General features: G+C 41.6%; 2 protein-coding genes across 2 annotated transcripts in view; one reads left to right on the top strand and one right to left on the bottom strand.

Moving 5' to 3' along the window:
* LOC308315175 (NACHT, LRR and PYD domains-containing protein 12-like) overlaps positions 1-11,253 on the bottom strand; it is a 42,961-nt gene extending 31,708 nt beyond the window's left edge. Inside the window, exons 1-3 of the mRNA XM_080763015.1 lie at positions 10,962-11,253; positions 4,224-4,375; positions 3,338-3,451 (exon numbers count right to left, since the gene is read on the bottom strand). Of these exons, the coding sequence (XP_080619141.1) occupies positions 3,338-3,451; positions 4,224-4,357 (248 nt within the window). The 5' untranslated portion in view covers positions 4,358-4,375; positions 10,962-11,253. The remainder of the gene's footprint in view (positions 1-3,337; positions 3,452-4,223; positions 4,376-10,961) is intronic.
* A 3,254-nt stretch (positions 11,254-14,507) lies between these two features.
* LOC308315176 (microtubule-associated protein RP/EB family member 1-like) lies at positions 14,508-17,410 on the top strand (the record flags this gene model as incomplete). The annotated part of the gene is made up of 4 exons (XM_080763016.1): positions 14,508-14,514; positions 15,169-15,263; positions 16,632-16,787; positions 17,334-17,410. 4 exons carry the CDS (start codon positions 14,508-14,510, stop codon positions 17,382-17,384), a joined length of 309 nt encoding a protein of 102 aa, XP_080619142.1. The 3' UTR covers positions 17,385-17,410.
* Positions 17,411-27,529: the final 10,119 nt, after the last annotated feature.

The following is a 27,529-nucleotide window of genomic DNA, read 5'->3' on the forward strand; positions in this document are numbered from 1 at the left end:
CGGATAAATACGATATCATTACGCATCTCCTTTACACCTGTGCGTACAGTTTCGTTGTGAATGATGACCAGGGTGTACTATATTGTATAGTGTTATAGGTCCTCATTCACAACAGAAATGTACGCACAGGTGTAAATGAGATGCGTAATATCCTACCTCTCAAGCTACGATTAGGTTATAGTTATTCAGGGAAACTGGTGCAATCACTTTGTGTGGATCGCCGGATGTACCCGTTCCGCATTTTTACCAAGCGATTCGCCTGGTGTCGCCTGGTTTGATGGAACATCCACGCCCATTCCACACCATATAAGGCAACAGGAAATATCAAAATACGTCATCATAGCCTGCACAGATCAAGTTATACAACAGTGAACCGCGATGAGCTTGTAGAGCAGTTACTTTTGACAGGCAGGTCTCTGCACAGACAGATCTTCAAGCAAACAGCGCAAGTTATATGTAGGCCTGTTATAATTATAAACAAAACTTGCCAACTTGGCACGCATTGCTTCAATCATTGTTAAATAAGTTAATAAATTACGTTAATAAGTTAACTGATGTTACAGTTACTGTTACTTTCACTGTTTCACATAATGAGAAAGAAGTTAATTTGTACAGTTCACCACACGACCAAATACTATATTAAAACTCGCCAATGATAAAAGCCCTTACTGATGAATTGCCATGCACTGCAGGGTTATAAAATCTGATCATTTTCCTTTGGCCTATTTGATTTATTGATTACTGGGGTGATTGATTCCCTGCCCTGCACTGTCTGATTTGGAAACACAGGACATATTTAATCCACCGGACCATGCGGTTTTGGCTCTTTTTTTCTTTTGGGATTAATCCGTTTTTGCACTATATTTCATCCGATCCAACATCAAGCCTGATCAAGGTAAGAGTTGGATATATTCTGTGTGCCACTGGGGCGTCCGCATGTGACCAATATACATTATTATAAAAACGGCCTACTGCAGGCATTACTATACACTAAACAACGTGAGATTTGTACAATGCAGATATAAGTGCATGTTCTTATTATAGCCTAATTGTGAGTTTGTTTCTTAACATGCAGCCGATCCACAAGCTCACAACGCGTTGCACTGCGAGCAGGCTAGAAGGCTGCTGAGATCGTGAGCCGCATATACTGTATATCCTAATAAATAAATAAAAAGGCTCAGGCTTGCAGTTTCTGTATGGGACTCTAGGCTAACTTCATTGACCAATGCCTCTAGAATGCATGCATATACAGTAGGCATACTGCATATGCATGACAGATATATAAGTGATACTTGGCTTTTATGTACACTATCGTTTTTTATGTGCTGACCAATGTTGGGGACACTACATATTTTATCTGAGATTTGGGAACTTTTTGTATGCCCTTTACACCACCCTGGAGCTGACACGGATATCAGCAGAGTTTCCGTCCAACCAACGTCACAGTCAAGTTCACGGAGATGGCCATGAATTCCCACGAAATGTGGGAATCCACGTAAATGCCTGTCCACTCAAGCTCTGCTCACGATATTAGCATAAACGCAGTTGTGAATGAGGACCATATAGTGTGTATATTCTATAATGTTATACGTCGTCATTCACAAAGGCGTTTACACTCATAACGTTACGTAACGTGAGCTTAACGTGAGCGGACAGGCATTCATTCGGAATTCATGGATATCTCTGTGAACTTGACGGTGACGTTGGTTGGTCGGAAACTCCGCAAAGACCTCTCACTATGGCGTAGAAGGCATACGCTTGCGTATATTTATTCAGAAGGCTTTAGTCTTCATGCTTAATCAATAAATGGTTCCCAAATCTCAGATAAAATATGTAGGCATGTGTCCCCAACTTTGTTCAGCACAAAGAAATGATAGCCTATATATAAAAGCAGAGTGCACTTGTATGCACTTGTATGCCTAAATGCATGCATTCTAGAGGCAAGTTAGCCTAAAGTCCCATACAGAAACTGCCCCTGCAAGCCCGACACCTTTTTATTTATTTATTAGGATATTTCTAGCATGCGCGATTGCGCTGCTCACTTGACAGCTTTCTACTCGCAGTGCAACGCGTTGTGAGCTTGTAGATCGGCTCTCACTGACTCACGCTGCATGTTAAAAAACAAACTCACAATTATAATAAGAACATACACTTATCTGCATTCTGCACTGTACGGATCCAACGTTGTTTAGTGTAGTAATGCCTGCAGTAGGCCTATTTAAATTGTTTTGTTATGGAGCTCTTTTGAGTCAGTCTGACAGTGTGTGTGTGTGTGTGTGTGTGTGTGTGTGTGGGGGGGGGGGGGGCGGGGGGGGATTATGCCACATTATTCATAGTCATAGTTTTAAGCCAGCTCACGTTAATTATAATATGGGCAACTGTAGCTGTGTAGGCTACTACAACAAGTTTGGTGACAAATGTCCCGCAAATCATTTTAATGACGACATCATGCAATGAACCTGCACTGACGAAGAGGATCTGACAAAGAGGATATAGGCTACCCGCCGTACTGTATATGGTTGAACATTTAAATAGCTATATGCCTACCTGTCCATGATCAGAACAAATCCATTCTCCACATGGCATTCAGACAGATGACAGTGCGATGATATTAATCTATTCCCCGCATGAATCAACGCAGCTCTGATAAAAATCGGATATCTATTTTACTTCTGCAGGCGAGTGTGCAATTGTTCTTTTTTTTATAACCCTGCAGTGCATTCATCAGTAAGGGCTTTTATCATTGCCGAGTTGTAATATAGCATTTGGTTGTGTGCTGAACAGTACAAATTAACTTCTTTCTCATTATGTGAAAGTATCAGTTAACTATTAACGTTCTGACATTTAACAAGGGGTGAAGCAATGCGTGCCAAGTTGGCAAGTTTCGTTTATAATTATATACAACTCACGCTGTTTGCTTGAAGATCTGTCCGTGCAGAGACCCTCCTGTCAAAATTAACTGCTCTACAAGCTCATCGCGGCTGTTGTATATAATTTAAAGTTTGGGAATCCTCTGTGCAGGCTATGATGACGTATTTCGAGATTTCCTGTTGCCTTATATGGTGTAGAATGGGCGTGGATGTTGCAACTAACCAAGCGACACCAGGCGAATCGCTTGGGAAAATGCCGAAAGGATACACTCAGCGATCCGCACAAATGAAGTGATTAAACCACGCAGGTTCCCTGAATATCACGGGAGCAAATCGCAGCTTGATCGGACGGATAAATACGACATCATTACGCATCTGTTTACGCATCAGTTACGCTGTGGCGTATTTCTCCTTTGTGAATGAGGAGAGGACCATAGTGTGTATATTGTACAGGAGGATTCACATACTGTGTGTGTGGAGGTCCAGGTTCATTACTGAAGTCATGAGGAAGTCCTGTAGACATGTCACTCTTCATAGACATGTAGCTGGGTGTTGGAGACTCTGCTCTGCGGTACAGACTTCTGGAATCATAACATTGTTTGTGTGAATGACATTGTCAATTATTTTTTTTAATTTGTGTTATTGTTACATTTCATTTATTTATACAAGGGTAACATCTTTTAGTTTCCTCTCACAACATTGCAGCGAAAAGAAAACTAAAATTGCAAAAAACATTATATAAATTGTTATGTTGTGGTTTTACTAGGCATGTAAAATACTGTAGTTACAGGGCCTGGCCAAGAGGGGGCACAAGTACACCAGATTAGGACTAGGCAGTCAGTAGGAGGCAGAGCCATATAGATTAATCTTAAATCCCTTTATTTTAGTTTTATACTAATAGTACAACATAAACATTACAGAGACTTTAGTTGTCACTGTACAATACTTACTAAATATACAATACAATAACGGGTGATAGTTTAAACATGGCTTTTTGCATACTGTACATATTACTGTTCACATACTATACATGCACACAAGCAGCCAGCCTGTCTACTGAACACCACACTGATTTGTACCACTTCATTCACAAACTGCACACACAGTAACTTACAATCTGTAGATTAACTTTGAACAGGATTGATACAACATTATTAGATGTTACGTCTTGTTTTTGTCATTCATGTAACTTATTAGCATGAGATCACATAGTTGTATTATAGTGTTGTGTATATAATGGTGCTGCATTGTCTGAAGGAAGCCAAGTTTTACTCTTATATACCTGTAGTGTACACAAGATGGAAGAATAAAGTACAGCATTGAACCTTGAATTGTATAGGAGGATTCACATACGTTGTATCTGGAGGTCCAGGTTCATTACTGAAGTCAGGAGGTTCATGACTCTTCATAGACACAGATGGAGGCCCTGCTCTGTGGATGTGATGTTTGTCAGCTCCTTCCTCCTCTCTCTCCTCACACCGACTCATCTTTGGTCTTCAGGAAACCTGTCAAGATTACAGTCACAATACACCAGGAAACAGTCAATGCTGGCCTAGTCCAGGCGCACGCCACATAATGCCACATAATAGGCTCTTATTGTCACGTCAGCTCGCCGCTTGTTCGAGTCCCGTTCATGACGACCTTTGCTGCATGTCTCTCCCCTTCTCTCTCTCCCTCTTTCCTGTCTGTCTTCACTGTAACTATCAGCAAAGGCACAAAAGCCAAAAAATAATCTTAAAAAAAAAGAGAGGAAATGTTTGCTGTTTGCAAAATCTCGGCCACTCCCTGACTCACACTGGCTCAAGCCAGCATGGTGGTGTTACGGTGGAATTGGTGACCTGTGGAAATATGTGACAATCGTGTAGACTCTTCTACACGATTGTCACATATTTCCACAGGAAATACACTGTAGACAATCACATAATGTCAGTGTCTGAATGTAAATCGTTGCGGTTTGTTTATTAGCAGAGTTCAATCTAGCGGTATTCTGGCAACGTATTTAAAGACTTCCATTATGTGAAGTCCACAAGATGGTCACATATTTCAGCAGGTCACATATTTCACCATAACACCATAACGCCACGCTGGAGTGATGGAGTGGCTGAGATTTAGGGTATTGGAATTTGGTTCTAGATTTCAGCGTAAGCCAATCAGAGACAGACACAAACGTATGTTTTCTCATGCCAGTAAATCTCATTTGAATTGATTTGACATGAGTTGAGTCTTGCCTTCTGGGGAAAGTACTCACTCACGCACGCACACGCAGGCGCTGTCTGTCACTGAGGCATGCATCACCATAGTTGTGAGGTGATGCACAAAAGCTGTCATGTGACAACATTTCACATGGAAACCGGTTGCTTGTAACATCCCAGCTAACATTTCCCCGCTAGCTACCGCCTCCCGCTGTCGCCTTCACAGCAACAGCAACAACTTTTTAATGCGATCGTGAATTTACAGCGATTTACAGTCCCTCCTCACGCTGACGTAAGGCTTGCCTCCCCCGCCCGTCTCTCTCTCTCTCTCAGACAAGGATGTGCATTATATGTATAAAATACATAATTTTTTAACTATTGAATATAATTAAGTGGATTCTTCTTCTACTTCTTCTTCTTGCGGTTATATTTATTATTATTATTATTGTTGTTGTTATTAATAATAATAATAATAATATGTACCTGCAGACTAGTAATTGTAACTCTAGTTCAGGCTAGCCTACCTAGCCTGGAGCCGAGGCTTTACCCGGCATGCATTGCAGTGTTGTTGTTTTTGTTGAATCGACGTACGGGGGTGGAGGCAGTCGCAGAAGACAAGACTCTCCAACAAATGCTTATATTAGTTCTTACACAGTTTTTCTCCGGAGAAATTCAGTTGAAAGGTCAGTGTATTTTTATATCCGATATCTACCGTGTGTAGTGTAATTGCCCGTGTTAGAATCGTTTCGATCTTTATCTGTGTATGTTTCCCTCTAGCTAGCTAGCCTAGCTACCTGGGCAATCTATTGTTTGGACGAGGGGATAAGGTTAGCATTAGCAAACGTATAACTCATGCTATTTTAACAGGTAACTTCTTATTGTGTTGATAAGTCCTTAAACACAATTATTCGAATTAGATAAGATTTGATACGTTGCTTGTGTAGACTACATAAACAGCATTTAGCTGTAAATCACGTTTTTTGTCATTCTTTGTTTTAGAACTTCTCCTATGGTACCACATCAATACAGCATGGGGTCTGTGTGTATGTGGGGTCTGCAAGGCTAAATCTTCGTCAAATGTCTGTCTTGCAAATGTAAAAAATATCACATAGTAGGCTAATGTTTAAAACAGACTTTTTTTGTTATTCTATTATAGGTGCAGATGCAGTGACCAAAATGAGCATTGCCATGCAGGTACGTTCTGAGCCATTTCTTTTACTCTTCTCTCTGTTGTCTCCTCTAAAGGAACTTTGCTAGGCCACAATTGCAAATAAAGATTTGTCTAATTACAACACATTTTGATTTAATTTTTGTCATTTTAGTCATTTTGTTGTTTTATTCTAAGCCTGATTTTTACACTTGGTTGCATGCTGAATATAGCTGGTTTACAAGCTCGCAGCACATTGTGTGCTTGTAGATCTTCTGTTTTCATCAAATTGATTTTTATGTACATACAATGTTTACCATTTTGTTGTTACTGTGACACAGGACTTGGATCTGTTGGGCGTACAAACGGTAAGAACATTTCTACCACTGAATTAAGGTTGCATGCTACAAGCTCTCTTGCCTCAAGTTTGCTGTTACATTTGAAAGAAATTTGACTTGAATTTGATTTCATTTTACAGACAAGGTGACATGCTGTACAGAGCTGAGACATCGTTCTTTAATTTAAGGTAATTGTTCATTTTACCAAGGACAGAAAATTGGCACCCAACAATGTGTAACTGTGTACCATTGTTACCATCATAACATTTTAAATGACTGAGGTGTATTATGATGAGTACTGTGGCACTCTGTGCCACACTATGAGCTTGTAGATCTGCTATTTTTCAACAGATAACAGCTTTTAAAATAATGTTTAAAACCTATGAGGCGACACAGATGCGTCCTCAGGTCTAAATGGGTTAAGGCAGTGGTTCTCACAGCCATCAAAACGTTATCCCACAATAATTTATTTAATTAATTCTGTGATTTCAGACGAACTTTCGCTGGAGGAAGACCTATCGACTTCAAATGCAACCTCTGCTGGAAAGGCTACCACCAGTCGGGTTTCCCTGACCCTCTACTATACGCAACATCCAGACCTCAAGGAACGCACCCAGCTTTCCGTGCTCGGACATACAGACATGGGGACATACATACATTGCTACGCTCAGAAACTCCTGACTCCACTCAGAAGAGAATTGGTGTTTTAAAGACTTAAGCACTTACACTTGAGAACTGATGTCTTCTAAATCCTCACAGATTTTAGTTAAAACATTTGCTGCAAAATAATATATATTTACAGATTTGTGCCACATTTTCACGATGTTTCAAAATTAGCAAATCTACAAACTCGTTTTCAACAGCTTACAGCTTTTTAAATAATGGTTAAAGTGGCTAAAACCAGGGGATCTTGGACTTCAGTGACAGGGACCTGGGGTCTGAGAGCAGGAGACGTTGGACAGGGTGCATTTTGGAACTTCTGCTGGCGGCCACCACCAGTCAGGCTTCATAAAGGAAGGAAACGGACAGGCACGGCAGGCAGCTCATCAAATGGTGGTCCGTGGCTCAAATGGTGAATAACTTTGGCATGAAAAGGGTTCAAACCCACCGCTATAGGGGTTTCCAAATGGACTCTTGAATGTATGCTGCACGATTTCTTGCTCAAAAGGTGAATCTCGATTGTGTGTTCTGTTTATTGCTGTGTAACTGTTATTGCAACATTACTGGGCCTACATAACTAACTCCACACAGAATAGACTTGGTGTTTTATAGAAATTAAACTTGAACTGATTCCACAAAATGTCTTCTAAATCCTCGCAGATTTTAGTTAAAACGTTCACTGTGTTTGGGCCACATTTTAGTATTAGCAAATCTACAAGCTTGTGAGCTTGTAAATCTGCCAACAATCTAACAGCTTTTAAAATTATGGTGAAAGTGTTTGAATGGTATGACTGTTTTCTGAAAAGCCTAGATGTTTCTGTATCATTGGTGTTCAAACGATTTACTCCAATCTGAAAATATGTTGTTCCAGGGACCGCGCTACGAGCTTGTAGGTCTGCTATTTAGTTTTATCCTGAAAATGTGCAAATCTTTGAATATATATTGTTTCAGAGCAAACGTTTTTAAACTCATCTTTGCTTCTGGGTAGTCCCTGGAACAACATATTTTCAGATACTGTAGGTGTCTGCGGCCAATTTCATAATATTTCTGGGGTCCTTGACATAACATAATTTGAGAACCACTAATATAGAAACATAGGTTTTTCAGAAAACTGTGGAAATGTGGACACAATCTTATCCAACATGTTCTGGTGGTTTCAGGAAAGTTGGTGTTTTATAGATTTTAGAAGCCAGTGGTTCTCAGAGTGGTCTTAAAGTGCATTCTCAGCAAAATGACATAAAAATCAACCACTTGTATTCTAAACTTGGTTGTTTACATATTTTTTCTATGTGCCTAAATGATTTCATTGTAACCTTTTTTTTTCCTAATAAAGAAACAAAATTAAGTATACATTTGCTGCTTTATTATGTTTCTATAAATATGTGGGAGGGAGGTGAGCATGGGGGAGGATCGAGGGGTGCGGGGTCATATGGGGGGGGGGGGGGGGGGGTGTCATAAGACAGCTCCACGCTGTCCTGCTGCTGCCGTCGTAGCTGACGTTCGAGTCGCGGCAGAGAAGCGGGGCGCCGGCTACACGCGCGTCGGCGCGCACGGCACACGCTGATCAAGAACGACGCGGCCACATCGTGCGACGCGCCCGGCGGAGGACACGATCGGCGGCGCGCGGCGACCGCATCCCGCAGGCGGCGCGCCATAACTTGCTAGCTGGGATAACACCACCGCTGTGTGTGGCTGTGTGTGTGTGTGTGTGTACACAGATACAGGGCACTAGGACAGCAAAGCACCTTGATGTGCTTTGACCTTTGTCCAAAAACTTGTAAAAAAATGTAAAAACAATATGGTCATAAAGGTGATATCACTTTGTATATAATCCTCCCTACTATAGAGTGCACACACACGCGCACACACACACACACACACACACACACACACACACACACACACACACACACAGCGGTGGTGTTATGTTACAACCGGTTTCCATGTGAAATGTTGTCACATGACATCTTTTGTGCATCCCCAGTTAACCCCTGGGGTAAAAAGAACTTTAGATCCAGCCTTCATCCAATCCTTGGTGCACGTGCTGTTGGCCTGTTGCACGTCCCCCCACTGTAGAGCGTGCACATGTGCACATCATATTACCTGGGTGGACCAGGTGTTTTTTATAAATCACCAAAATCACTGAAGGCTCCTTTAAGCAATGTGAGAAATGAGAGAGAGAGGGGGGGAGGGAGAGAGAGAGAGGGGGGGGGGAAGGGAGAGAGAGAGAGAGAGAGAGAGAGGGGGGGGGGAAGGGAGAGAGAGGGGGAGGGAGAGAGAGAGGGGGAGGAAGGGAGAGAGAGAGAGGGGGGAGAGAGGGGGGGAGGAAGGGAGAGAGAGAGAGGGGGAGGAAGGGAGAGAGAGAGAGAGAGAGAGAGAGAGAGAGAGAGAGGGGGGGAGGGGGAGAGCCCCCCAGAGATGTTTATCATTATGATTGGGTGTGTCTGGAACCCTATGGCTATGTGAAAACATGTGAACTTTAGAATTTTTTGACAAACGTGGTGTCTATTTTAAACACATTGAAATGCTCTGATGTATGATTACATCTATCTAGAACACTCTAATATAGACATTCCTATTGATACAGATAGGAGTATTAAATAATGAATGCACGGAATCTCTGTACGTGCATATACACGTCCATCTAGTAGACGTATCTCGAAAATCGTCCAACCGACCAACTTTAAACTCAGCATGTGCGTTGCTGCTGACTCCAGGTACATGTTTATGTCCGATGTCGAGTTGATTGGATAGGTCCAGAACCACCTACAGTATGTACGCCCAATCTCCCATACATAGGTGTTGGCGTAACAGTATAGTATAGTATAGTATAGTATAGTATAGTATAGTATAGTGTGGTATATGGAAATCACAATTCACAATAATATAGCTTAAATAACTGTATATAGTGTGACATTACTTTGTCTCTCAGCTGGGCAAACATGTAATGACAGAGGGTCCTTAGCAGGCTAGGAATCTCAGTGTAGCCCGTGGCCACTAACTTTATGACCCACAAACAAATAGTTGGGGGTTGTTTGCCATGTTAGGACATGCCTCTATACTGCCTCTCCTATATCGCCGCGCCTGGTGTGTGTGTGTGTGTGTGTGTGTGTGTGTGTGTGTGTGTGTGTGTGTGTGCACGAAGTAAAGAACGATAAGCATCTGATGATGTGGTTTAGGGTTTTGTAATAATGGACATTTACTGGAGTTGGAACTAGACATGGACATGGAACTAGACTTTGAAGCATTCACTCAACTCACCATACCATTGAATCACCATGCTAGTACCATTTTAACAAGTTTTCAAACATTATATTCCAGACAAATTATTTATTTTACACAAATCCAGTATTTTCTTTCTCTTTTCATTTTCTTTTCCTCTTTTCAATTCAGTAGCAAATTACTGAAATGACTTTTTGTCATTACTTATTTTAGAAAGTTCCTGTATTGTATTATTTATTACACTCCCTGTGCTGTTTGCATCACGATTCAAGTTGTGATCTAATAAAATGTAGTCCTACTAGAAATTACCAGGAAATTACATCTGGCCACAAACGATCACGGGATCTACTGAATGTAGTGCATGTTCGTTCGGATCTATGGGTAGTTCCCCACATATGGTATCCCCTGGCTCTTCACATTCAGTAGATCCTTTGTGGGGTTTGTGGAAAAAAATACATATTTAGCTACCTGTTGGAATGCCCCCTAAAACAGACTAGACATTAGTTCCAGTAAAGTGATTAAAAACACCTACCCGATATCAATCTTTAGGCTTGAATCCAATGTGGCAAAATGGAGTGCATGTTGTGCAGTTCTCTCTGTGTCGTTGTTGTGTCAAAATGGTCGACTGTTTTAACACACAAAGAAGGGAGTGTCTAGAGACCAAAGTCACCAAACTGGTTTTGGGTCTGTGCACGAAGTAAAGAACGATAAGCATGAGTGATGATGATGTGGTTTAGGGCAGTGTTTCCCAACCTGTGCTCAGTGTTGCCAACTTAGCGGACAAATCGTGTTGACAAGCGCCAGAGATATTTTTCTTAATTTTCTTTCTCAGCCTCAAATCCGCTAAATTGTCAATTCTAAAACGGGTAGTCCCAATACTTCATTCTGATTGGCTGGTTACCATCACGTGACCGGTGTAAATTTCACCGATAACCCACTCCTTCAATCACTTTGTATCATCTTGCAGCCTTGTAGCTGAACTGGGGAAGGAGAGCGCTTGATTGATTTACAAACACATGCCGTGCGGGCGTCTAAGCACCGCCCGGCTCATAATGACTGTGGCTGCGTCCGAAATCATTCCCTATGCCCCATATAGTGCACTACTTTGAGGTTCCGCCATTTTGTTATAGTGTCCGAATATGTAGTGAGCATTTTTGCACCCTAACGTAGTGGACTGAAGTATCCCATAATGCACCGGGAATTGTAGGGAGCATCCGATGGTCACTACAAAAACACAGCGAAGCAAATCTGCCCCATAATGCATTGTGCAAGCTCGCTCTTGAGCGCACATGCACGCGTTTGCGCACGTGCGCTGCTTCTGCATGCATGCGCTCATTGCGCTCCAACTCAGAAGAGGCAGAAGTTGAACCAGCGAAAGAAATCAACACAAATGTACTTTTTAAACTTTCGTTTTCCCCTCTTTTCTTCCCTGGCGGATCTCGAAGCTACAGATCTCGAGACAAATGATCTGTGCATTTATTTGAAATTGTTTTATTTTATTTATAATAAATCTACTCATTTGCAATAGTATTACTAATCTGATTCATTGTATCACCCAGGCCCAGCGCATGACGTTAGGAGAGGAATCAGTTGCTTGCTGTAGAATATATTTGTGAGATTCTTTATCACAAATAATAAATGCATTAAAACTTCATTGTGTAGGCAGTCATTTATTGGACTAGTGTTTCTGTTAACACCAAACGTCCGTATTGTGAGCAGAGCTTGTAGATCGGCTACTTTTGGTAATTCTTTACCAAAAGTACCCAAGTAAAAGTATACAAGCTCACAACACGGACGTCGCGCGTTGCTTATAGATCGGCTATTTTTGGTAGGCCTATCCCCCCCGCCCCAGGATTAGCGGGGGTTCATGTGGTTAATCAATCATGCTGCTGATATTTTCATATATTGTCAAGGTTGTGCACTGTTTTCATATTGCTGGATAATGGATATAGCCCAATATTAATTTATTGATAATAATCATAGGCCCATTGTTATGGGCCTATGATTTTAAAATAACCTTTTTATCATAGATATATAGGCCTAAATGCCTGCAAACATATTTTCATTAACCTATTTTTTCTTTATTCATTCATGAATTTAAAAATAACTTTACAAACTGTCCTTGCAGGGAGGTGACAGCCTGCAGTCACTTATTTGATACAGTCTGTTCCTAGCAGAAATTCAGCAGCAGCGTTTTGATTGGTTTCTTGTAGTCAGTTGATTCTTCATATCCAAATGAGTGAAACGGCCGGGATGATTTGTTTATTTTTCAAACAGTTCTTTATGAGGCGATCTGAAAAAACCTAATGGGGATTTCATGCAAATAAAAAGTACATGAACCCGCGGAACTACAGCGCCCTCTATCGATATTGACGTCAGAGTCGGTGCTCCCCATACAGGGAGTATTGTCCGAAATCATCACTATAGAGTCCACTAGAGTCTGGATCCCCGTATGGGGGATAGGGAGTAGGGAACAACCCTAGCAATTCGGACGCAGCCTGTGAATGTGTGGCTCCAGGCAGCCCCGTAAAAACATCAAGCGCTATTCTCCCGCCTACTTGCCGAGCACAACAAGGAAGTTATGTGGCTCGCTCTGGTAGCGCAAAGCGTAGCTACTTTTGTGAATTCAATAGTTTTATTAGGTTAATATGGTACATATGTTTGTAACCGTTTTAGAAAAGCAATAAGCCACGAGAGGGCACAGGCGGACCCCAGAGGGCACAGGCGGACGCTGAACAGATTAATCAAGCGGAGTACCTCAACGTTACCAGGCAGCGGTTGAACCAGATAAGACAACTTCCCCCAGTGCTGCTGGGGCATACCATTATACAGGGGGTGTTCCCCACTACCGGGTATTTTACACTGGCTGGGGGCGTAGGAAGATCCGAGGCGCTAAAAGTGGTCGGCGCGTCAGGCTCAGTGGCTTCCTAAATTCCTCGGCTCGGTTCCTCCTTTCTTGCTCTGCCTCTGTGACAGAGCAAGAAAGGAGGAAGCACTTGCAGCTCACTTTAGTCTGCTAGTAAAAATAAAATACACACTCAGTCAGATGCATAAAGTATTAACCTTCTAATTCCTGTATGGATCGGAACAAAATAGCGTTCTAAACGTTAGTTGAAATTGAGGTAGGCCTATAGGTTGTTTTTTTTATATTATTGATTGATTTATTGATATTTGATATTGATATTGATATGAAATTGATATAACAGTTTGCAGAATTACAGTACATTTCAAGCACAAACTCAATACAAAGAGTGTGAGTGGACGACACAATTAAGCATCATTTTCAGACACGCCCCCTTCCTACAGTACAAGCCCATTGTAACTTCAAACCATGATAGATTCATCAAACTATAGAAACGAGAAAGATCATGGCCGACCCCTCCCACCCTGGCCACGGCCTCCTCACCCTGCTCCCCTCTGGGAGACGGTTGCGGCTGCTGAAGGCTACAAAAGTCCGCCATAGACTGAGTTTCTTCCCCTCAGCCGCCAGGCTGCTAAATTACTCTGGTTTCCCTCCCACCCATGCCCCCTAGGGAGTGTCACCGGACATGTTTTGCACTATCATAAACTCTGCACTTTATATTTATACTTCCTGCACGGTGTTGTATTTTGTGTTGTTGTTGTTGTTGTTTTTTCGTTATATGTGAAAAAAGAATAAGAAATGCACACATGTCAAATGTCAAAGCAAATTCCTATGTGTTTTACACAATGGCAAATAAAGGTATCTGAATCTGAATGAAACCCGTCCTTGGTTCTAGTGACTGACTGGTATGTCATGTCTTGCCAGCCCCTTCTTTCTGAAATTACGCCTGTGAATGCTGGCATGCACACAGTGACAATACAATGGTATTCTGATCCTGCGTAATCGGGTTTAAATCAGGCTTTACATTGTTGTATAGTGGTATATCCTGCAGACTGATTCAGCGGGTTCAAAATGTTTGTTTTTGGCTATACTAGTACAGGGATTGTTGGCAACGCCCCTGGCAGACCATCGGCTTCCATTGGTACTGTGGCGACTGGTTTGCAATGCATGCTGGGGTTTGGGGTTCACTTGTGCAGTGGTGATTGGTGTCCGTTCATGCTGGGTGGGTCAGGGCAGTGGTTCTCAAACCGTTTCATGTCAAGGACCCCCGACTTGATGTATTTGGCCGCGGACCCCCTCCTGAAAACACTGTCAGGGACCCCCAAAAGGGAAGATTATAATTTTTAATTTGTTTGGAAAGAATCAAATAAATTAAAAAGTAATTGAAAAAAAAACACAGCCCCTTTGTGTATTAAAAATGACTTTGTCAGTCACCAGAACCAATGGTTCCGGATCCTATTCCCTCATAATGGTCCTATTCCTTAATGGTCCCTAATTATTCATTATATTTTGATGAACACAAATTCAATCGTGCATACAATATTATTTGCACAAATGTTCTCGTCAAAGTGAGGTCCAGGGACCCTCTGGGTCACTTGAGGAGGGGGTTTCCAAATTTACCCTTACAGGTCTGTAACGGTTCGTTATGGTGGTCATTGAAATTAAAAGGTTTGAGAGCCACATATTCAAATCGGTTCCTCAATGTCGGATCCGGTTCCTTCGGTTCGGCATCCCAACGATATTTAGACAAAAGACATGATGTTAAAAATGGCACTTAACATGATGGACGTGAGGAAATGCAATGCTGTGTAAACGTAGTGGAGCATAAACCAGCGAATGCACATTGTATTTATTAACGTTCTGTCTTCAAATCCAGCACCTAGAAAGTCTACCCCACAAACCAACCGCCCGGGACGCAATTCTCCATCCACGGCACCGAGCCAAGACGACAACACAGACCTGAAGGAGTTGGTGAGTCATTGATGGCATGTTTTCATCTGCTCGCTGGAATTCAAACTCATTTTATCATCCATGTATTGACCAAGCTGGTCAAAATGTCTTCTTAAATGAATTCCAATGTGCATAGATATGTTTGCTTTTTCATGATATAGACTAGTCATTGTATTCATGTTTGTGCATGTGGTGCTGGAGGCTCAGTTTGAAATGCTTCCGCCTAACGGTGTGTACGTTTGTGTAACTGTGTGTGTACATTGGAAGAGCTGAAAGATGCAAAGAAAACAAAGAATGCCCACACCACATTTTGCCTTTGTTTTCGCATGTAAAGTCCTACTGTAAATCAACCCTGTGTCTGTACCTTTTTTATACGTTGGCTATTCAAAAATAGATCTACAAGCTCACAGCGACTCACTTCATGCTGTACACATCTGCTATTTTTTGTTTTGAAATGTTTTGAGAATAATCTCTGGCACTGGCGAAGGTCTTGGAACCGAAACGTTTGCTACTTTTAATTGCACTTTGAGCACAGAGCACTTTATGAGCGTGATACAAGAACATATAATCTTTTTCTTAAAGGGATAGTTCAGATTAATTTGTGTGAAATACTTGCCATTAATATAGTGGTTGCATTATTAAGTAGTTCCGGTCATTTTGTGGGGGGCACTGGGGCCACTCAGTAAAAGTAAATTATTCCACAAAACGAACGTAATTTGTATTGTTGACCTATTTCTAAAATGTTACCGCGACTTTAGTTCAACTTTGACCACTCCATCACATGGAACATTGTTTTTGGGCGCAATATGGACACAAAAAACATATTTCTGTGTGATAGAGGGGTAAAAAAAGAACGAAGGTTGCACTAATATTTTAGAAATAGGTCAACAATACAAATTACATTAGTTTTACTGCGTGGCCCCCAGTACCCCCCCCCCCCCCCCCACAAAATGACCGGAACTACTTGATATTTCACCAAAACCAGAGCAGAACTCCCACCACAGGACTCTGGCAATCAATTACGTAATACAGTTGCAACCACTATATTAATGGCAAGTATTACATACAACTTAAGTAAAAAAAATCTGAACTATCCCTTTAAGTCTCTGTCTAAGGAGTTTTCCTTAATTATTTTTTTTATACAGTGAGCGGGTCTTTTTCTGTCACGTTTTCCTCTGTTTTTGAGACCACTGCTCCTAGTAGAGGACGAAGAAAGGCGCAACAGTTTTCTCAGTGCTCCCTGACATGCAACATCTTCAGACGGGAGTCAAATATATCAATTTGGGGGTCCAAAACAACAGGTTTGAGAACCAAACTAGTATCTGTGGTTGTTGCCGACAAGACGCGATCTGCAAACTCAACGTGTCCTCTTCCTCCTCTTATGTCCAGAGGGAATCCTTGCGGTCAGTGCTGGCCAACTCCACCCAGGAGAGAGACTTCTACTTTGGGAAGCTGAGGAGCATCGAGATGATCTGTGAGGAGCCGCAGGAAACGGAGGCAGACCCCACCCTGCAGAAGATTAAAGACATCCTGTACGCCACTGAGGTACGTATAGCGCTATATCTAACACAATGTAAGGAGCAGTGGTGTAAGACAAGTAACCCGAGTGCAATTTTGAGGTCTTTGGACTTTACAAAGACGGTGGGCGGCGGTGGCTATAATGGGGTAGAGTGGCTGGATGGTAACCACAAGGTTGCCAGTTCGAAACCGGGCTCCCCCAGAGTTAGTGTCGAAGTGTCCTTGAGCAAGAACCCCAAATTGCTCCTGATGTGCTGGTTGGTGCCTTGCATGGTTTCCGCTGCCAGCAAGTGTGTGAATGGGTGAACACAATCTATATGTAAAGCGCCTTGGATAAAGGCGCTATATAAATGCACCATTTACAAGAGTACAATACATAGTTTTACTACACTACATCTCGGAGGCGAATATTGTACCTTTACTCTACTATTTGAAAACATTTACTATAGGGGTGTGTGGTCTATGTGTGTGTGTGTGTGTGGCCAGAATCCGCCCAGAGCCCCAATTTGAGACTCGGTGGTTTACATGTTGCTAAACCGTAAAAACAGAACGTGAATAATTGTTTCTTCACAGGAAGGGTTCATTACTCCGGAAACTGCAGAGGAGGAGCCAGAAGAATTCTGACAATATCTGAATTGGCACATGGCAGAATCACAATAAATAAATAAAATGAATTAAAAATAATGTATTTCGCAGCTCATGTCTTCATAGTGGTTTGTGAGTGGGGTACATTCAACTCGGGTACTGTACCTAAAGTAGGTACTTGTAAAAAATTAAGAATACACTAACTATTTAGCAATTCTGAGATGGGCTACTTTTACTTGACGAGTGTTGTCCATTTTTCAACACTTTATACTTCTACTCCACTACATCTCAAGAGTCACATATTGGTCTTTTAATCTGTTGCAATTATTTTGTAACTTTGGATATTAGTTACTTTGCAGAAGTTATTATTACTAATAATATTCTATTACCATTTTTAATCACCAAACTGGTTTTGCCAGTGTATTCACAACACATGTGTGTGTGCAGGGGCGGAGCTACCGAACTCTCAAATGTCAGCCTCTCTGTAAAACATCGAAATGAAATACTAAAGTCGGGTTATAATGGTGACGTAATTACGATATGTTTCAATATTGGTTGGGCAGGTAATGTATACATGTATGTAAGTTGGATAAGTTGAAAGTACTGTGGTCGGCTGGCTTTTTTATGTGTATGCTCGGTGTTGTGATATACAACAGTTGTGTACTGAGAATTGGTACTGGTACGTGAATAGGCTATATTATAATAGGCTAATATATATTACTTATATGTATGCACTGTCTGAACTGTAGGCCTAACATACTTTAGGGCTGTGTTAGAGCACGCTGAAGGCCGCGTGCTGCAGGCAGGGATTTGTGATGTCTAGTCAGTGACGTCGTTAGGACACGAAGTATCCAAGCTATATATGCTGCTGTATGTGTAATAAACCTTGTGAACGTTTTAATCTGACCATGTCTCCGTGTCATGTTAATCTCTTCTCCCGGGCTAGCCTGTCTGTCTGTCCGCCGCCGAACCATGGAAATGTCAACCGGGTCGTCACACACCAGAACCAGACGAGGGTCCAATACGTAGAACATTGAATCGTAACAGTCCCTGTTATAGTCTATAGTCTAGTCCCTGTTATAGTCCAGTCTAGTCTATAGTCCCTGTTATAGTGCAGTCTAGTCCCTGCAAGCACAAAGACATCATGCCTCATGACTTATCATGAAATCAGCACCTCAGAATGGACTGATTGATTGATTGAATACTTTAGAACAGTGGTTTCCAACCATTATCGAGGGCTATTATTCATATAGTCAGCAGTTGAGCCACGGACCACCATTTGATGAGATTTAGCCTCTCAGGCCCAAAACTAAATAATATGTTGTTGTCGTTGCCAACGATGGAATTGTGGACAAAGTTGTTGTTCACAATTCCATGCTGTATTGATGTTCGTGCCATTATGAGAGATAACAGGAAAGTTCTCTTAAATCAATCAAGATAATTAAGGGCCTTTCTATGTGGAGTTTGCATGTTCTCCCCCCTAGGCCTAGGGGCAGGTACCAGATTTGACCAATCTTTAATTTATATACATACCAAACCTGCAACCTTATTTTCAAAGTATTGTTCCAGCCAGTTTCATTTCCTTTGCCATGTAAATACTTTTCCCAGTGCACCACTTCAATATGAGACAGGCAAATCATTTACATCTCCCAAAGTGCCGTACTGGTCTGTGTCAGTTCTCCATCAGATACAGGGGGGCCCAGCCTTAGAGTATATATGAATAGAGAAGACATCCGAGTTCTCCTTCCATCCACTTGCATTAAGTTGCTCAAAAGTGCATGAGGCGATTTCACTCCTACTTCCGGGTAGGAACAGATTGCATTCTGGGATGGATTGGCCCCAAACACATGAACGCGCTGCCGTTGACTATCATTGCACGCGTTCACGTGCGTTCCAGGTGCGTTCACGTATGAAACAGCGTTCACGTGTCATCGTGAACGTGCAAAATGATAGTCAACGGACCAGCGCGTTCATGTGTCTGGGGCCAACTGCAATACCTTCATTCGGCCACTATGTCCATTTCGCCTCAGGGTTTCCTCTGGGTGCCTTCTCTATTCATATATACTCTAAGGGCCCAGCTATAGAACACCTATAAGCAATCTCATCAAATTCTACTTCATTAAATAATTTCAAACATAAGTTTAGGACCCACTTAATTGACCAGATAACTTAATTATATTTCTTTGTATCATCTCTTCTTTTCTCTAATCATGTACTGTAGAATAGATAACCAAGTATTCTAATCATGTTATTTGTAGCCTAGCACTTTACCCGTCTCATATATTTATATGTTCACTCACTGTATTGTTTTTTGAGTGGTGCACCACTAGTAGTGTGTCTAATAGTGTGTTCACCTATCTCAGGGTTATTTTGACTAGGGTACCAGGCTGGGGGCCGAGTCGGCACGCGCGACATGCAGAGGCTACTGACCCTCATTTAATGCCATTTATATCTGGGATATAATTTCCCCCCCCCCCCCCCCCCGAGGGGGGGGGGAACTCGGTGGCGCGCTATGAGCTTGTAGATCTGCTATTTTTCAAAAGCTAAAGCACAACACAATGCTAACACCAAAAGGGGTTCCCGCACAAAATGGGTTAAGATGAATCCAATACGTAGTGTGGGTTCCCTGCTTCATCTCCCCCTCTCTCTCTCCCTCTCTCTCCCTCTCCCTCTCTCTCTCTCTCTCTCTCTCCCTCTCTCCCTCTCTCCCCCCCTCTCTCCCTCTCTCCCTCTCTCTCAGCTAAGGGGTCCTTTTCCTGAAAAAATGTCCAAGGACCCCTCCTGGTCTACACGAAAGCATTAGAATATCGTGGAATCGGTTATCTAACTTGAGAGACCAAGAATAAGTCCCTTTATGTGTGGCGTCTGAATTAAAAAAAAGTCAACTCTAAAAACGAAAGAGATTATTGTTTCAACTCTGTAAAAAACTATAGTCTATCGATGCACCGTAAAATTGCAAACAAACCATTTCTAATATACTGTATATATATATATATCATAAACTTTGTTTTTTTTTCACAGACTGTGTAGAAATGAGGTGACAAATGTGGGCTGGGGGTAGGCGACGGGTAACCTGACGCTGCCAGATCCAAATAAGCTTGCTACACATTTTGTTTCACAGCTTGGGAACATGGTTACCCAATACCGCCCCCATCTGGCAGAGTCAGGTTAAGGCGACGGGTGGAGATCAATAGATGTCGGGACTGTGGGTCTGCGGGCCGTAGTTTCTCTCAAAGTAGCCTCCAGTGTAGAGCCAGTCCTCAGCGCCTGTGTGCGGATTTATCCCCTGATGGAACCACCTGGAGGAGAACACACATTTTAACCCATTCTGACCCGAGATCAGATTCTAAAAATGTCTTATTACGTCCCGACAGTGTGAATTGTTAACACATTCTGACCTGAGATCAGATTCTAAAAATGTCTTATTACGTCCTGACAGTGTCATTATTAAACCCATTCTGACCTGAGATCAGATTCTAAAAATGTCTTATTACTGTACGTCCCGACAGTGTCATTATTAAACCCATTCTGACCTGAGATCAGATTCTAAAAATGTCTTATTACATCCCGACAGTGTCATTATTAACCCATTCTGACCTGAGATTTTTCAAAAATAGCAGACCTACATTTTTCAATAGCTAAAGCACGACACGATGCGAACACCAAAATGGGTTAAAAGCTGAAAATCTGTAAGATGTACCATACCGTTTGTAGTCCAGTAATTCTGACCTGAGATCAGATTCTAAAAATGTCTTCTACGTCCTGACAGTTTTCCATTCTGACCTGAGATCAGATTCTAAAAATGTCTTCTATGTCAGTCGCTCTTCGATTTTTCAAAAATAGCAGACCTACAAGCTCCTAGCGCGCCACTCAGTGGCACGCTATGAGCTTGTAGATCTGCTATTTTTAAATAGCTAAAGCATAACGTAATGCTAACACCAAAATGGGTTCCCGCCCCAAAATGGGTTAAAACTCACGATTTGAGTAATTATTAGATTTTGATTTCATTTAAATTATTGGGATATCGACTCTTGATTCGTGAAGAAAAACACTAATATGTTAAACAATAATAAAATGTTTTAACGTTATTAGTAATCTAAACTTTGGGTTTCATCAACCGTCATTGGCATCAGATTCACATTCACTTCAGATTCTTCTAGAACACATTTAGACCTGAGGCCAATTCTAACAACGGCATCTAAAACCTAACCTAATGTTTTCTGAAAACCAAGTTCAAATTCATAAATAATAATAAATAAATAAAATGTTACTACAGCATATGAGAGGCGCATGAGACACAGAGGAGGTAGCTCCCAGCATGCAAAGGTAAAACGCAGGTCTAAATGGGTTAAGAAGATTATTTTATATTCTTTCGAAAAGTTAAGATTTCTTCCGTGGCTGTGACTGACTTCCAAAGTCTGCTCCCCTGGGTTAGACAGCCCGCCCTGTCGGAGATCGGCGGACCGTTCTGCAGTAGTTAAGGCAGGCAATCGATTCTACATAGCAAAGCACTTCTAGCGAGACACCTCCCTCATACAGTATATATTATTAAAAGATTTATTAAAATTATTAAAATGTTTGTAATCTATCGTTCTAGCTGAAAAGGCTTCCATGCGTTTGAGCGAGGGTAAATGCAGGCGGGGATATAGAGAACATTAGTTATTGAACAAACCATTGAATTAGATTTTTATTTCAAGCTATTTTTGGGAATGTTTTTAGAAAATGTGTTGAAATAATAATTAAACCCCCCCAAAAGAAAGTAGGAAACAAAAAATAAGAGACCGATAAAGATGTGTCCGCGACCCACACATGTTTGGGAACTTAAAGGACAACTTTAGTTTTTTTCAACCAAGGTTCATGTTTTAGGTTGTTTTTAGAGAAAGTAAAAGATGAGTGTTATTTTTTTCCCATTTGCTGCTTTCTTTCGTTTTAGGAATTTTAGCTGTTTTGTACAGGGGGGGGCGGGGGCATTCGAGCATGGTGCTAAATATGTATTTTTTTTACAAAATATTATTGAGATTTATTTTTTTATTATTTACTATAGCCCTAATAAACCCCAGGAAATTACATCTGGCTACAAATAAATCACAGGATCTACTGAATGTGAAGGTAGCCTACTGGGGGGAAGCCACACTGTGTCATAGGCTCAATATGTCAGTTTGACACATTCAGTAGATCTCGTGATGTTTTGTGGCCAGATGAAATTTCCAGGGGTTTATTAGGACTATAGTAAATAATTAAAAGATAAATCGCTATAAATGTTGTAAATTAGCCCCATGCTCGAATGCCCCCCTGTCAAAAACAGCAAAAATCCCTAAAACGAAAGAAAGCAGCAAATGGAAAAAAAAAGAACACTCATCTTTTAGTTTCTCTATTAACAACCTAAAACATGAACCTTGGTTGAAAAAAACTAAAGTTGTCCTTTAATAGATGGTGTTTAAAATAGATTTGTTCTAAAATTGGTTGGTACCAGATCATGGTCGCCGTCTAGTGTTGTGGCTGTGGGTCTCACTCACTTTTACTCTCAGAACGAGCAAATTCAGTAACAGGTTTTTATCTCTGGATGGTCCGACATGCTGGCTCCCTATAAGCCCACACGTTCACTCAGGTCCTCAGACAGAGCCCTCCTTGAGACCCCCACAGCCACATCTGATCACAAAAGGGTGTCAGGGCATTTGCAATCCGGGCTCCCAAACTATATGGAACGCCCCTACCTATTAATTTAATTTAACTGTGTCACGTTTTAAATCCCTTCTAAAAAAAACCCACCTTTACGTTAAGGCTTTTTCTTAATTACCTTTTGCATACCTCATTCTATTTTGTGTGTGTGTGTGTGTGTGTGTGTGTGTGTGTGTGTGTGTGTGTGTGTGTGTGTGCTTTCATGCTTTTCCTTGCCGTCATTCAATGATATCTTGTTGTAGCATGTGACTACGTTTGTTGCTGTTTTTTTTACCCTGTTATGTAAAGCACTTTGTGACTATGTCTTGAAATGTGCTATATAAATAAATAAGTTATTATCATTATTATCATTATCTCAGACATGTAGCACAGATAGACTTCATCCCAAGGGCCATTAGACTGTACAATAAAGCACATACATCGGACGCGCTGAGTCGGCTCTAGCGGCCATCGCACCGCGTGCCTCCCCCATTTTAAGTGGGTTTTTTTCTACTGCTATAGTCTTTTCTCACCAAGTGGGCCGAGTGGCATAAACAAAAAAAGCCTCATATGCCTAAAAACTAACCATTAAATAAACACTGCGATGAGAAGGATTCGAACCCGAGGCACTGGGATTGGAAAGCTAATGCGGTATCGGTTTAGCAGAGGCTTTGGGAGTTATTTAATGCGGTCCACTCGTGTGAGAGGCAGTCCCTCGTGTGTCACAGAAGGGGGCATAGACAAGTGTGTGCAATTTTCGGGGAGGAAAGGGGCCTTCGCATCTTAACCCATTTTGACCCGAGATCAGATTCTATAAATGTCTTCTGCATCTCCTGACAGTTTTCTGAAAAAGCTATGTCAGTCGTTCTTCGGGTTTAAAAAAAAAATAGCAGACCTACTGTACAAGATGAGCTTGTAGATCTGCTATTTTTCAATAGCTAAAGCACAACACCAAAATGGGTTAAATTACCAATCCCATTGACTTTTGCTTAACCCCATCTTCTTGTTGGAACCGCAGTAGGTGGGTCATGGGCTTAGATGCCACCGGTCACTCGAGTAGATAAGACACCGTGGCAAAATCCAAATGAACGCAGTGTTATAACAGAGCACGATTCAAATCCAATTGAACGCAGTGTTATAACAGAGCACGGTTCAAATCCAATTGAACGCAGTGTTCTAACAGAGCACGGTTCAAATCCAATTGAACGCAGTGTTATAACAGAGCACGGTTCAAATCCAATTGAACGCAGTGTTCTAACAGAGCACGGTTCAAATCCAATTGAACGCAGTGTTATAACAGAGCACGGTTCAAATCCAATTGAACGCAGTGTTATAACAGAGCACGGTTCAAATCCAATTGAACGCAGTGTTCTAACAGAGCACGGTTCAAATCCAATTGAACGCAGTGTTATAACAGAGCACGGTTCAAATCCAATTGAACGCAGTGTTATAACAGAGCACGGTTCAAATCCAATTGGACGCAAACAGAGCACGATTCAAATCCAATTGAACGCAGTGTTATAACAGAGCACGGTTCAAATCCAATTGAACGCAGTGTTCTAACAGAGCACGATTCAAACCCAATTGAACGCAAACAGAGCACGGTTCAAATCCAATTGAACGCAGTGTTCTAACAGAGCACGATTCAAACCCAATTGAACGCAAACAGAGCCTATACCCAGGTTCAAGAGTTATTGGCCGAAATGTAAAAGATGGGTTGCCGTGAGTAATGAGTGAGTATTCATAATGTGAATTTAGATGCATGTATTGTAGCAAATTTGTAGAGAATTTGTTAAAGAAAATGTTTCAACTTAAATGATTGGCACCCAGCACAATGAAACATACAGTATAGCCTACACATAGTAAGTTTATCCAAAAGCTTACATAAAGAAATGTCACAACCTAATAAAAGGTATAAAGAAATGCAGCGCACCGTGGCCCAAAATGGCTGAAAATCTATCTAAACGTTACCACGCCCCTTAAATTAAAATTATATGGTCAGAATTATTCCAACATATGGTATGAAACAAGTACCACAAAGTGGCTATTCTGAGTGGCCAAAGAGCATTGATCACGCCTCCAGGTCTTTAGTTTACTCAAGTTAGGTAATAAGACCTGGTACTTAAGACACGCAAAATACAGCCCCTAGTCTCAAGACACTATGGAAGCTAGCGGTTATTCAGTACAGTGTAGACATGTCTGAACTATAGCACACAACATCAGGTGGGAACTATCAGCTATGTATGTCTGGTGGAGAATTGGAGGACTCGGCATAAAATACATATCTATTTTGTTCTATAGGAGAAGATCTCTATGAAGCATTGGTCTAATCGATCCTGGGTTCGATCCTGGGCTCCCTCAGTGTTGAAGTGACGAAGCTGTACTTTTTATAATTTCTACATTTCATGATCTATATATATATATATATATATATATATATATATATATATATATATATATATATATATATATATATATAGATTACTTCATAATAATTAGCTGGCTGGAAAGCCAAACACCTATTAATAATCTACAGTAGGATCCGCTATGAATAACCTACAATGACCTACAGTATGTCTGGACCTCCTGTCAACAAAGAGACCTGGTTCCCTCACAAGAAAATAACAGGATGAGACAAAACAGTTGAACCTTTTTGATGTCAGCCATGCTGACGAACTCAGTGTTGATTTTGTCGACTAAAACTATGACTGATAGATAGGCACACAAGTCTTATTAGCCAACCCTGTTAATATGTATTTGTCGTGTTTTAAAGTGGCAGTGCTGACATTTTTACAAATCCATGTCAGATCCTGTCTATAGGTGAGACATGACCTTTGACACCATCTAAATGTCTCAATAGAGCGTCACAGTCCCGCCCCCTACCAGGGCCCAGGAAATGATTCCCCGTTCATTTTCCTCATAGACATTTCAAACAGTATTTATTTAAAGGCCTTTTAAAGCCTCGTACAAAGTCAACTCGAGTTGTGACAAATCATGACAACAAACACAATTATTCGGGCCGGACAAATAATTTTTGTCGTTTTCCTTCTTTGTAATTATTTGTTCAGCCCAAAATGTTGTGTTTGTTGTCATGATTTGTCGCAACTCGAGTTGGCTTTGTCCGCGGCGTAAACGTCTTTAAATAAATACTTTTTGAAAAGCCTATGGGGAAAATGAACGGGGAATTCACTTCTGGGTCTCGACGTTATCATGAAAGGGGGCGGGACTGCGACACTATAGAAGAACAGGGAGACAAAATGCAGGGTTCTTGAAGACTAACGCACTGAGTTGACGGTGCCCGGATTTGAACCCTGAGCCATTTGGACACAATCAGTTGTGTCATCGTTAACAGTAAAATCATTCAGTGTTTTTGATGACAATTATGTGTGTCCTTGTTTTGGGCATGTCACTGTCCATTACTACATTGTGTTCGCTGTTCATGTTTTCACGTACAAACTTCTCTTCAACTTGGATTTCAGCTAATGGTCCATGGATTGTGTGTAGAACGTTTCACACACGCTTTTTTGTTGTGTTGTGATAATCCTCCCTACTATAGAGTGTGCTTAACATACGAGTAAGACGCGCAAACGCGGGAAGCGAACGCAGCTCGTACATATTTGGGTTTTGGACGTATAGCTGCTTTGGGGACTCCTTATATGGTGCCCCTTTTGTGCCCATATATGGAGCTGAGTGGACCTGGCCCCTTTTGTGCCCATATATGGAGCTGAGTGATTGCTGATGCAACACACTCCATATTTGGATAGCGGGACAGACACACGGACAGACAGACAGACAGACACACAGACATGATCTGCTAGGTCTCATAGTAAGTGCTCACTGCATTCGCAATAAGGAGTTCCTCCCTGTCCCCAGTTAAGCCCTCAAAAAACCTTCGTTTTTGGTTATAGGTGGCCCAGCCTTCATCCAATCAGGATAGAGAGAGGGGCCTTCAGCCAATCATGATCGAGCGGGGGCGGGCCTTGGTGTGTGTGCTGTTGGCCTGTCGCGTGTCCCCTCCCACTGTAGTGCGTGCATGTGCACATCTTGTTACAGGGGCGGACCGGGGGACGGGGGGGGGGGTTTCCAAATCACCCGAATCACTGAATGCTCCTTTAAAGTACAATGAGAATCACTGAATGCTCCTTTAAAGTACAATGAGAATCACTGAATGCTCCTTTAAAGTATGATGAGAATCACTGAATGCTCCTTTAAAGTACAATGAGAATCACTGAATGCTCCTTTAAAGTACAATGAGAATCACTGAATGCTCCTTTAAAGTATGATGAGAATCACTGAATGCTCCTTTAAAGTATGATGAGAATCACTGAATGCTCCTTTAAAGTACAATGAGAATCACTGAATGCTCCTTTAATTAAAGTACAATGAGAATCACTGCGACACGCTGAGAAAAGACCTCAGAGCGGAAGTAGGCGTTGTGGCCTGGAATACTAACCTCTATAGACGGTTTTGACAGGAAGTGCTCTGGTTATGTGAACAGTGAAACAGTGAAAGGGAAAGCAGTAGAA

The sequence above is a fragment of the Protomyctophum bolini genome, assembly GCF_963924005.1.
Source record: "Protomyctophum bolini genome assembly, chromosome: 5".
Taxonomy (NCBI): domain Eukaryota; kingdom Metazoa; phylum Chordata; class Actinopteri; order Myctophiformes; family Myctophidae; genus Protomyctophum; species Protomyctophum bolini.